General features: G+C 38.6%; 3 protein-coding genes across 5 annotated transcripts; all 3 read left to right on the top strand.

The window, feature by feature from the left end:
* Nucleotides 1-758: 758 nt before the first annotated feature.
* Nucleotides 759-3,739, top strand: BIR1 (BAK1-interacting receptor-like kinase 1). The gene is made up of 3 exons (XM_021960732.2): nt 759-1,122; nt 1,479-2,423; nt 2,608-3,739. Exons 2-3 carry the CDS (start codon nt 1,563-1,565, stop codon nt 3,625-3,627), a joined length of 1,881 nt encoding a protein of 626 aa, XP_021816424.2. The 5' UTR covers nt 759-1,122; nt 1,479-1,562; the 3' UTR covers nt 3,628-3,739.
* Nucleotides 3,740-3,984: 245 nt separating this feature from the next.
* Nucleotides 3,985-6,215, top strand: LOC110758805 (probably inactive leucine-rich repeat receptor-like protein kinase At5g48380). Of its 3 annotated transcripts, XM_088245072.1 has the most exons (5): nt 5,060-5,155; nt 5,295-5,374; nt 5,489-5,626; nt 5,911-5,961; nt 6,038-6,215. In XM_088245072.1, exons 2-5 carry the CDS (start codon nt 5,338-5,340, stop codon nt 6,205-6,207), a joined length of 396 nt encoding a protein of 131 aa, XP_088101198.1. In that variant the 5' UTR covers nt 5,060-5,155; nt 5,295-5,337; the 3' UTR covers nt 6,208-6,215. The 3 variants fall into 3 exon arrangements, with proteins under 3 accessions (XP_021816418.1, XP_088101197.1, XP_088101198.1); XM_021960726.2 differs by having other exon boundaries at nt 3,985-5,374; XM_088245071.1 differs by having other exon boundaries at nt 3,985-5,626.
* A 544-nt stretch (nt 6,216-6,759) lies between these two features.
* Nucleotides 6,760-7,556, top strand: LOC110758823 (uncharacterized). The gene has a single exon (XM_021960749.2). It carries the CDS (start codon nt 6,763-6,765, stop codon nt 7,498-7,500), a length of 738 nt encoding a protein of 245 aa, XP_021816441.2. The 5' UTR covers nt 6,760-6,762; the 3' UTR covers nt 7,501-7,556.
* The last annotated feature ends 4,026 nt before the right edge of the window (nt 7,557-11,582 follow it).

The following is an 11,582-nucleotide window of genomic DNA, read 5'->3' as shown; positions in this document are numbered from 1 at the left end:
GCTCAACTTTAAATAAATATATTTTTAATTTTCTTTTTAGGAGAGGTAATTTGATTTTGGAATCTCTTCCACCATTGGAAAGAATAGAAGTGCCACTGCTCCAAAAGTTAGTTGGTAACTTTGAACAAAGTTTAAATTGGTACATTTTTGTGTGTGTGCTGAAGGTAAGAAGAAACGGGGGAAAATTCATACATGCTGTACCACGAGGACTTGAACCAATGATTGCTTGGGAGCACACCAAAGACATGGGCCAATTCAACTAACACTACGGTTGCAAATCGAGAATATCACTAAATCAATAATGAGTTAAAATTTGGAAAATTTTCCTTCAAACTATCAATAATCAAATTTGGAAAACATTATTGGATACTAGCTAACAAAAGACGAATTATGTCCAAGCTGAAATATCTCTCATAACAAGTACAAAAATTAAACACAAGCTGAAGTTGCATTCATGTCTAACAACTCACTCAAGTTTGTTTGTTTTTTTTTTGATAGAAACTCATTCAAATTCAAAGTTCAAAACTTTTACTTGGTGAATCTTAGTGCAGTAAAAGTAAATCTTTTACTTAAGAATTTATGAACCAAATTTTTCCAAAAGTCAAGGAGATAAAAAGGAGTGGTTGAAGACAAACGCACAAACGACCTTAAAGTTCAAGCTTTCATATTTTTAACGGTTTGGTGACCAATACCATAACATTTTTTCTAACAGTGCATAAATAAATAAATAACTTTATTATTTTTTGGAAATGAAAGAAAAAGCGAGTCAAGCACTCTGAGGAGGTCTAGCAGTCCCAAGTCGTCGCTAAGTTTGACAAAAATGGCCGGCCTTCTTTGACCCGTCGAGCCTCTCATTTCCTCACTTTTCTCAAAACCCACCCAAGGCTTTCCTGCAAAAGCATCTCCATTCACACACACCCATGTCCAGTTTTTCCAAAAAATATATAAAAAGTAGTTATTGGATGAATATATCTGTATGTAAATCGTATCTGCCGTTGCTTTTTTGTTGACCCATGAAGTCCTTGTCTTTGTGGAAACAGGGGAAGCTCTGCTGTTGTTGATTCAAGAAGCCTTCTTTGCGCTCTGTGAATTTTCTGCGTTTGCGCTAGTGAACTTTCTCAGGTGTGTTCTTTAAATTTTTCTCAAAGCTTTAAACTTTTAGCTGGATTTTTGTGAATATTTGTGCTTATGTTTAGGCAGACTTGGGTCAACTCAGTTGGATCGAGGTTGATTTTTTAACTAGCTATGTCTATGATTTAGTCTGTAGTTTGTGAATTTTCAGGTTTATCAATCAAATTGTTGCTTGTTGAACCTGTTTTTACATCTTTTGATAAGTGATGATGAATTGGGTTTTGTTGTATGTGTTGTTAAAAAAAAAAAAAAAAAAAATCCAAATTTTGTGTTGTTGAAAGCTAGATTTTTGTGGGTTTCAGTATTTGTAGCCTGACTGGGTTCATTTTCTGTCGAGTTTGTTTCAGGGTTTGGTGTTGACTAATGCTGGGGTTTTGCGGGTTCAGTATCTTGATCTCTGATATCACTAAGTAGCAATTTAGGCGATTCTGATGGCTTTCTCAATGCATATGTTGTTGAATGGACGAGATCCTGGCATTTTTATTGGCGGTGTCCTCTGGTTATTGCTTAGTTGTAGTTTCAGCTTTGGTGTTGAGAGTGATATCAACTGCTTAAGAAGTATAAAAGCATCACTTCAGGACACTTTAGGTTACTTAAACTCTTCCTGGGATTTCAACAACAACACTGAAGGTTTCATCTGTAACTTTCTGGGAATCGAGTGTTGGCACCCTCATGAGAGCAAAGTTTTAAACATCAAGCTTTCGGATTTGGGACTGAAGGGCTCATTTCCTAGAGGCGTAGCAAATTGCACAAGCCTAACAGGGTTAGATCTTTCAAGCAATCAGCTCAATGGACCTCTTCCTGATGAAATCGGTAAAATCATTTCGTTCATTACAACCCTTGATCTCTCATCTAACAGCTTCACAGGGCCAATCCCAACGAACCTTTCCAATTGCACCTATCTGAATGTGCTTAAGCTTGACAACAACAAGTTCTCGGGTAGCATTCCTCTACAACTTGGCCAGCTTGGTAGGATTAAAACATTTAGTGTGGCCAACAATCAGCTGTCTGGCCAAGTCCCAACCTTTAGTAATAATGCATCAATTACAGCGGACTCTTACGCAAACAATCCTGGACTCTGTGGGGGGCCTCTGAAGCAGTGCCAGGGGTCTGCAAAGAAGTCTAACAGTGTAGTTATTGTGGGAGCTGGTGTTGGTGGTGCAACTTTTGCAGCATTAATTGTTGTTATTGGCTTGTTCTTCTTTATGCGTAGAGTGTCTGCAAGGAAGAAGGAAGAGGATCCGGAAGGGAACAAATGGGCAAAGAGTTTCAAGAAAACTAAAGGCATCAAGGTAAGCTAATACAGAACATTTCTTTTAGAAACAAATTAATGATTTACATACAATGATAATCTGATTAGTTCCCTCTCTCTTTCTTTCTTGCTATACTTTGTTCATTTTGATTATGCACAAAGTTATGTTTCTATTTTTAGTAGTTTGAGCTGTATTGTATTGTAATGAAGCCAGTTTACTCCAGGTTTCCATGTTTGAGAAGTCAATTTCTAAAATGAAACTGGGTGATCTCATGAAGGCCAGCAACAATTTCCACAAAGACAATATCATTGGGTTAGGAAGAACTGGAACTATGTACAAGGCAGTGCTCGACGATGGCACCCCACTTATGGTCAAGAGGTTGCAGGAATCTCAACACTCTGAGAAAGAGTTTCTGTCTGAGATGGCTACTTTGGGGAATATAGAACACCGTAACTTGGTTCCTCTTTTAGGATTTTGCGTGGCGAAGAAGGAAAGGCTTTTAGTCTATAAGTACATGCCTAATGGTACCCTCCACGATCAGCTACATCCTATGGATGCTGATGGTGCGAAGATTATGGAGTGGCCAACTAGGCTTAAAATTGGGATAGGGGCAGCCAGAGGATTAGCGTGGCTCCACCATAACTGCAATCCTCGAATTATCCACCGAAACATAAGCTCCAAATGCATCTTACTGGATGCAGATTTCGAGCCGAAAATATCTGAATTTGGCCTAGCTAGGCTCATGAATCCAATTGATACGCATTTGAGTACTTTTGTGAATGGGGAGTTCGGGGATCTGGGTTATGTTGCTCCTGAGTATGCACGAACTCTACTTGCCACTCCAAAGGGGGATGTTTACAGCTTTGGAACTGTTCTTCTTGAGTTGGTGACTGGTGAGAGAGCTACCCATATTGCTAAAGCTCCTGAAGACTTCAAAGGAAATTTGGTGGAATGGATTATGCAGCTGTCAAGCCAATCTCAACTCCAGGATGCGCTCGACAGATCTTTGGTTGGAAAGGGTGTGAATGAGGAGCTTTTCCAGTTTCTTAAAGTTGCATGTAATTGTGTGGTGCTTACTCCCAAGGAGAGGCCTACTATGTTTGAAGTATACCAGCTTCTAAGGGCCATTGGGGAGAATTATAACTTCACAGTCGACGATGATATAATGATGCCTACAGACATCGGTGATGGTGAAGGCAGAGGGGAACTTATTGTTGCTCGAGAGATGAAGGAGATGAACTGAAAAAGGTAAGAAGAGTATATTAATATATGGCCAGTACCCTTTTGTAATTATCTGTTTTTGTGTACTGTAATAAACATTATTATTACATATATGATTTATGCTTTAGCTACTATTGGACCTGCTTTTTTACAACATAGAGCTGTAACATCGCCCTCTATAATCTTTGAATGTGTATTTTAAGTCGCATATAGCCCAGCTTGTTTAATGTTCTTCATAAGAGCAACTTTTTTTAGATTTACAAGGTACTCAGTTTGTAAAATGCCCTCAGTCTCTTTTTAGTTGCTTTGGTATTGGTTTAATAGATGTATTATTTCCTATACAATAACATTGAAGTACTTGGTAGCACTGCAACACCAAGATTTTAGTATCTACAATTAAACCCTAGAGACAGGGCATGTAGGGCATGTGTGCTGTATATTATGGCCCTTGATTTCTTATTTGACCAAAGGCAAGACAATTGTATTATGATTATAAAACTTGCTCGAGGAACTGCAAGTAAAATAAAGAATGCCAACAGCTCCAGGAAATGGATGAATTGCAATTGTTGTAGTGCATGCTTAAATTCTAATGCTTCAACGAATTCAATTCTTCACTCACTCTCTCTATCTCCCTCTGTTTTTTATCCTGTCGTATCTTTTGTCATCCTCGCTGCCTCCCATTATCTGCTTCTCTGCAATTGACTACACCATAGAATCTATCGTCTCTGTTCAAACTCTTGTTCTGCTAGGTCAACTCAGCACCATTTTTCAGAGAAAACCCTTTGCAGCTTTTTCAGCTATTTTTGAAACAAACCTAACTTGATTAGAAAGAAAGTAAATAAAAGTTGAAAAGAGAGCAAAAGCATTGCCCAGGTGTTGTTACAGTGTGCTGCTCATAGCCACTTCTGAAACGATTCAAAGACAAAAATAAAATAGTTAAGGATAGAGGGCAGTCGAGCACTCTGACGAGTATAGCAAGCAACCCACCCCCCAAGTCGTCCCTGAGCTTCAAATAACCCATTTAATGAGCTTCCTTCGCTCGCTTTCATCAAACCAATCAGATTCGGTTTACCAAAGAAGAAAACGACAGGAAACTTCTGCATAATTGCATTTCATTTACGTGTTGACTCAAAGTCTTTCTTTCATCTCTGTCGAAAGACTAAAGAGGGTCGCTTTCTCATTGAACTTTTTACTTTTTTCCAAGTGCATTCTGATATTCATCATTGCTTAAGTAGGTACCAACTTTTAAGGCTATTTGATGGCTTTCTTGATGCCTGTGTTGTTGAGCAAACGAAATCTAGACATGTTTATTAGCAGTGTCTTCTGGTTGCTGCTGCTTAGTTGTAGCTTCAGCTTTGGCGTTGAGAGCGATATCAACTGCTTGAAAAGTATAAAAGCATCACTTGAGGACACTTCAGGTTACTTAAACTCTTCCTGGGATTTCAGCAACAACACTGAAGGCTTCATCTGCAACTTTCTCGGGATCGAGTGTTGGCACCCTAATGAGAGCAAGGTTCTGAACATCAAGCTTTCAAACTTGGGACTAAAAGGTCAGTTCCCACGGGGCGTAGAAAATTGTACAAGCTTAACAGGTTTAGATCTTTCAAGAAACAGGCTCAGTGGAGATCTTCCTCATGATATCGATAGAATCCTTACGTTTGTTACGTCTCTTGATCTCTCTTCCAACAGCTTCTCAGGGCCAATCCCAGCGAAACTTTTCAACTGTAGCTATATGAATGTGCTCAAGCTTGATAACAACCAGTTCTCAGGTAACATTCCAGCAGAAGCTAACCAGCTAACTAGGCTTAGAACTTTTAGTGTGGCCAACAATCTTCTGTCGGGCCAAGTGCCACCATTCAGTGAGAATATTGCTTCAATTACAGCGGACAGTTATGCAAACAATCCTGGACTTTGTGGATACCCCCTCAAGCCTTGCCCATCAATATCTCAAATGAAGTCCTTGAATGTGGTTACGGTTTTCAAGTCGAATGGTGTAATTATGGTGGCAGCAGCTGGTTATGGTATTGGTTTCGTTTTCTCTTTTTTTTTCTTCTTTTAAGATGAGCTCCAACAGCCTTGTGTGTGCCTTATTTGGTCATGTACTCAAACATGATCAAATAATACACCCGCGGCATTGTCATTGCATATATTACATACAAAGTTGGATGAATTAGCATTTTTTTTTAGTCTAAAACACACACCAAGTGGTATAGTTCCCTTACAAGTACAAAATCAACAACAGAACTGAAATCTATGTTTTTATTTCACAAATAGTGAATAGGAACCAATTGTTTTTATTTCTCAGTGCTTAGCAAACTGCACAGGCGTCACGCATCTTTCGAGCAACAATCTGCAGGTACCTCTTCCTGCTGACATCTGTCACACAATTTCGTACATCACAAATCTTGACTTCTCAAACAACACCTTCTCAGGCCAAATCCCAGACCTTCCCAACTGTACGTGGCTCAATCTGCTCAAGCTTGACGACAATGCGTTTAACTTCCTAGGCTTAAGAAACTCAGTGTGGCCCACAATCTTCTGTCTGGGCCGGTCCCACAGTTCGTTTATGGGGCTGCTTCAATTGGAGCGCAGAGTTATATGATCAATTTCGGACTCTGTGGGGGCCCACTTGCCATGCAACTCATCTTCAAGTCCGAGAATGATGTTGCTATTGTTAAATTTAGTGAGTTGCTATCTCTTTCAATCATAGTAATGGAAAAATTATCATGTATCGCATACCGTGATTGGGTGGGATAACAACGCTTCTCCTTCAAATGACCCAATTAATGAGCTTCTCCTCTCACTTTCATCAAACCAATCGGATTTGTTTACCAAAAGAGAAAAAAGAGACAGGAAATTTTTTTAAATGTATAATTCACTCTTGCGTAATTGCATGTCATTTACGTGTTGACCGTCAAAGTCTTTCATCTCTTACTGTAGAAAGACCATAGAGGGCCATTTTCTCGTTGAACTTGGTTTTTTTTTCTCCAATTGCAGTCGTCGATTGAAATTGAAATAACCCTTTCTCTGGGTTCTTTGATCTCTAGTGTCATTAAAATGCTAGAGAATTTCTGGGTTCATTTCAGTAATATATCTCTAGCTCTGAAATCATTCTTGCTTGAATAGGGCAACAACTTTTTTTAAGCCATTTTATTTGATGGCTTTCTTAGCGAATGTGCTGTTGAGCAAACAACATCTAGACATTTCTATTGGCAGTGTCCTCTTGTTGTTGCTGCTTAGTCGTTGTAGCTTCAGCTTTGGTGTTGAGAGCGATATCAACTGCTTGAAAAGTATAAAAGCATCACTTGAGGACACTCTAGGTTACTTAAACTCTTCCTGGGATTTCAACAACAACACTGAAGGCTTCATCTGCAACTTTCTCGGGATCGAGTGTTGGCACCTTCATGAGAGCAAGGTTCTGAACATCAAGCTTTCGGACTTGGGACTAAAAGGTCAGTTCCCTCGAGGCGTAGAAAATTGTACAAGCTTAACAGGTTTAGATCTTTCAAGCAACCAGCTCAGTGGACCTCTTCCTCATGATATCGATAAAATTCTTTCGTTCGTTACGTCTCTTGATCTCTCTTACAACAGATTCTCAGGGCTGATCCCGCCGCAGCTTTCCAATTGCAGCTATATGAATGTGCTCAAGCTTGATAACAACCAGCTCTCGGGTAACATTCCGGCAGAAGTTAACCAGCTAACTAGGCTTAAATCTTTTAGTGTGGCCAACAATCCTGGACTCTGTGGATACCCTCTGAAGCCTTGTCCATCAATATCTCAAAAGAAGTCCGTTAGTTTGGCTAGGGTTTTCAAGTCCAATGGTGTAATTATGTTGGCAGCAGCTGGTTTTGGTATTGGTTTCGTTTTCTCTTTTTCTTTTTTTGTTTTAAGATGAACTCCAACCAACTCCGAATATACATACAAAAGTTCGATGAATTAGAATTTTTTTTCAGGGAGCTTTACTTTGATGCCCAATTTTAGAATCCAAAATATTAAAACACCCTACATTATCCAAATTCTATTAAAAATACCATACCAGTTGACTATTCAACAGGCCTGAACCAACAAAATCACTTAAATATTACAACCATGCCACTGACTTTTACTGTACGCCCAATCCCAACTTTTTGGAAAAGCACCCAAAACAATCCAATATAAATAAACAAACAAAAAATCCACAAAAATACAAAAAAGAACCGCGCACAATTCTTCCACGCATTACCACTTGAAACTTCCTCGCATTACCACTTGAAACTTCCACGCAACAACAATGTAATAGCAGTGTAGGCAGTGTATAAAAATGCACTCATTGACAATAAGTCTTATATAACCCAAAATAAAATAAAATGATGCACTTTGTTTTTTATTTAAAAAGAGTAATGCTACATGTACCATATTTTTATCCCACATTTCTATACCACATAATGTGGCACGTCCATGTTATATGCCACATCAATTAAATCAATGAAGTATATTTTAACTAAGAAAATTAGAAAAACAAATACTGGAATAAATCATAGAAGAAAAGAAAATATTAAATAATTTTAATTGATGTGGTTGTCTAACTCGGCGGCCACATAAAGTGGTATATGAATGTAGTAAGAGTAGCATTATTCTTTTTCTAATCTCAATCATTTCAACCTATGCTGTTTTAGGTTTTTAAAATTAAATTCAAGTATTTCTACCAATATTACACTTCTATTGCATTGCTATTTATTCATGATTTCTTCTGCCTATATTTCACTTATACTACACTAGCTTAGTAAAAGTGTAACAGTACAATAGCAGTCTCATAATAGAGCATTAACAATACAATAGTGCACTGACAATATAATAACAGACAATGCCTTAACAACGTAATAACAATCTGATAATACTGGACAGTTGTTTCGAGCCCATTAAATTTGAATAAAATTTCAAATTCGAGCTAATTAGTTTGATAATACTGGACATTTGTTTTGAAATTTGCATTATGAATTCTCCATTTTGGCATCTTGAAAGGTGATTTTGCTGCCCATTCTTCTCCTCTCGTTTTCTGCTTTTCTAATGAAATGATAAATATATATATATATATATATAGAGAGAGAGAGAGAGAGAGAGAGAGAGAGAGAGAGAGAGCCTTTCTATTTGTGCTAGCTTAGCTGATTCTGAAGCCCATGAAACCACCAAACCCTTCTCAGATCTCCTTTACAAACCCTTTTGGCAGCTAAGCTGATTCTGATGCCCTCACCACCCACAAGAAATAGCTTTTGCTTCTCCTCAAACCCAGAACCAGTTCCTCCATTTGCTCTTCTCCAAGTCCTGCCACACTGCCAAACCAAACGTATGCTACAGACCCTTTCAGCTTTGCATTTAACCATTTCATGCAGGCATCACTGTTTGGGTTTAAGAGGCTGAGACCATATTCCTTGTTGTCTTCATGACGCTGATCCAGGTACATAGATGGTATGGTTGGTCCAATCGTCCTCAATGGCCAAAACTTTGCCATCCAATCCACCGCCTATGCATAAAATGAGAAAAAGAAAACAAAAGAAAGGAAGTGTTATCTTAGAAGTTCGAATCATAAGGTCAAAGTGGGAGACTTAAAACAATTCATAAGCTCGTCATAGCCCTTGATTAGTGAGGCATACAGTGAGAGATAATTAATTTGGTGGACAAAGGAATGAATTCAATTGGAACCGAAAACAACGAAAACCACCTCAATTTATGATGTTGATCACTAAATATGCATAACCCCACTACACTTATACCTCATGTATCACTAATTTTGTTTACCTCTCTTGTTCCAGCTAGCTCTTAAATTGTGCTGCATAATATTATCTGCTATTCCCTTTAGTTGGTAGGAGTTGGAATTAATGCACTTCCTTCATTTCCTAGAATATCTCTATTTATTACAGCAGCTGTAGCTGTCCTTAATTAACTTGGTAGAGTTCCTATGTAATGTCTATTAGGTTCTCTAGGAAGAATTCTCTAGAAAATTTGTTCTCTTAAAAAAAAAGCCTTTGAGCTTATCATTGTAAGAACAGACGCTAAGTGAATCAGAATACAACAAGCTCTGCTGAAGCAACTCATATTTCCAGCACCTCGTATTCCATCCCAAAACCAACAACTGGTATCAGAGCAGCGTTCGATCATATCTGGGCGTTGAAATCAACTCTAGAAGATGTCATCAGGAGCCAAAGAAGGTCCATCAGTTTCCTACTCTATTCTCCCAATCTTTGGAGGTGAAAATTATGATTTCTGGAAGGTGAAGATGAGAACTATACTACTGTCAGAAGGACTTTGGAGCTTCGTTGAAAAAGGGCTTCAAGAACCAGAGGATCTAAGTCAACTTCCAGCAGCAGAAATAGAGAAGTTCGAAGCAGAAGTCATGAAAGATGCCAAGGCCCTCTCCAAAATTCAGAACGGAGTCACTTCAGACATTTTTCCAAGAATCGCAAGAGCTAAAACAGCAAAAGAAGCCTGGGATATATTAGAAAAGGAGTTTCAAGGTGACAGCAAGGCCATAACAATCAAGCTACAGACTTTGCGCAGGGAGTTCTATAATATGAAGATGAAAGAATCTGAATGCATCCAAGATTATGCTTCCAGACTAGCTGAAGTGGTGAATCAAATGAGAACACTTGGTGAGGATATCTCTGACCAGAGGGTTGTTGAAAAAATATTGATCAGCTTGCCTGAAAAATATGATCCCATTGTTGCTGCTATCGAAGAGTGCAAGGACATCACCACCTTATCAATTGAGCAATTGATGGGTTCTTTAAAGTCTCACGAGCAGAGAAGGTTGACACGAAATGATCAATCTGTTGAGAGTGCTTTCCAGTCAAAACTAAGTTTCAAATCTCAAAAGTCCTCCAAGAAAGGCAGTTCTAGAGATGACCAGCGAACGGGGGAGCAAAGAAGATGGAAGAAAGGAGAATCCAGCAAAAGAGATGAATCCAAGAATGGGAAAAGTACGAATTCTGATGATAATCAGCCTTCCTGCAGGATTTGTAACAAAACAAATCATGATACGTCAAATTGTTGGAATCGTGGAAAGCCAAAGTGCCATCATTGCAACAAATTTGGGCACATTGAGAAGAACTGCAGATTCAAGAAAGCAAACCAAGCAAATTTTTCTGAAAGTAAGAATGATGATGATGGAAATGAAAACTTGTTCTCTACTTGTCTATCTGCCCTTGAGGAAAAAGAAAGCATCTGGTATCTTGACAGTGGATGCAACAACCACATGTCAGGAAATGAAAATATTTTTCTTGATGTGGATACTTCTGTTACTCCAAATATCAAAATGGGTAATGGTGCTATTGTGGAGGCAAAAGGAAAAGGAAGAATTGCTGTCAAAACTAAGAAGGGAGTAAAGCAGATTCATGATGTCTTGCTTGTTCCAAAACTAAGTCAAAATTTGCTTAGTGTTGGACAACTTGTGGAGAATGGCTATCGCCTTGTTTTTCAAGATGGTACATGCATCATTTATGATAAAAATGCAGCTGAGATGGTGATTGCGAAGGTGAAAATGGAGAAGAGTAGAAATTTCCCCATTGAATTTCAATATGCTGAAGTTGCTGCCATGAAAGCTGATGTTGTGCAGGACTCTTGGTTATGGCACAAGAGGTTTTGTCATCTAAACTTCCAGGGCCTGAAGCTACTCCAGAAAAATAGTATGGTGAACGGGCTGCCGGAAATTAAAGAAACAACAGATGTATGTGAAGGGTGCATTATGGGCAAGCAACACCGTAATTCTTTTCCTCGACAAAGCACGTGGCGAGCAAAAGCACCGCTGGAACTTATACACACAGATATCTGTGGCAAAATGCAAACTCCATCTTTAAGTCAATACAGGTATTTCCTCACCTTTATTGACAACTTTTCGAGGATGACTTGGGTTTATTTTTTGAAGGAAAAATCAGAAACTTTTGTTGTGTTCAAAAGATTCAAAGCATTAGTGGAGAAGCAAAGTGGCAGCACCATTAAAGTTAT

The sequence above is a fragment of the Prunus avium genome, chromosome 8 (assembly GCF_965620075.1).
Source record: "Prunus avium chromosome 8, drPruAviu1.hap1.1, whole genome shotgun sequence".
NCBI classification, from domain to species: domain Eukaryota; kingdom Viridiplantae; phylum Streptophyta; class Magnoliopsida; order Rosales; family Rosaceae; genus Prunus; species Prunus avium.
The sequence above is the reverse complement of the archived record's forward strand: the minus strand, read 5'-3'. Positions and strand labels throughout refer to the sequence as shown.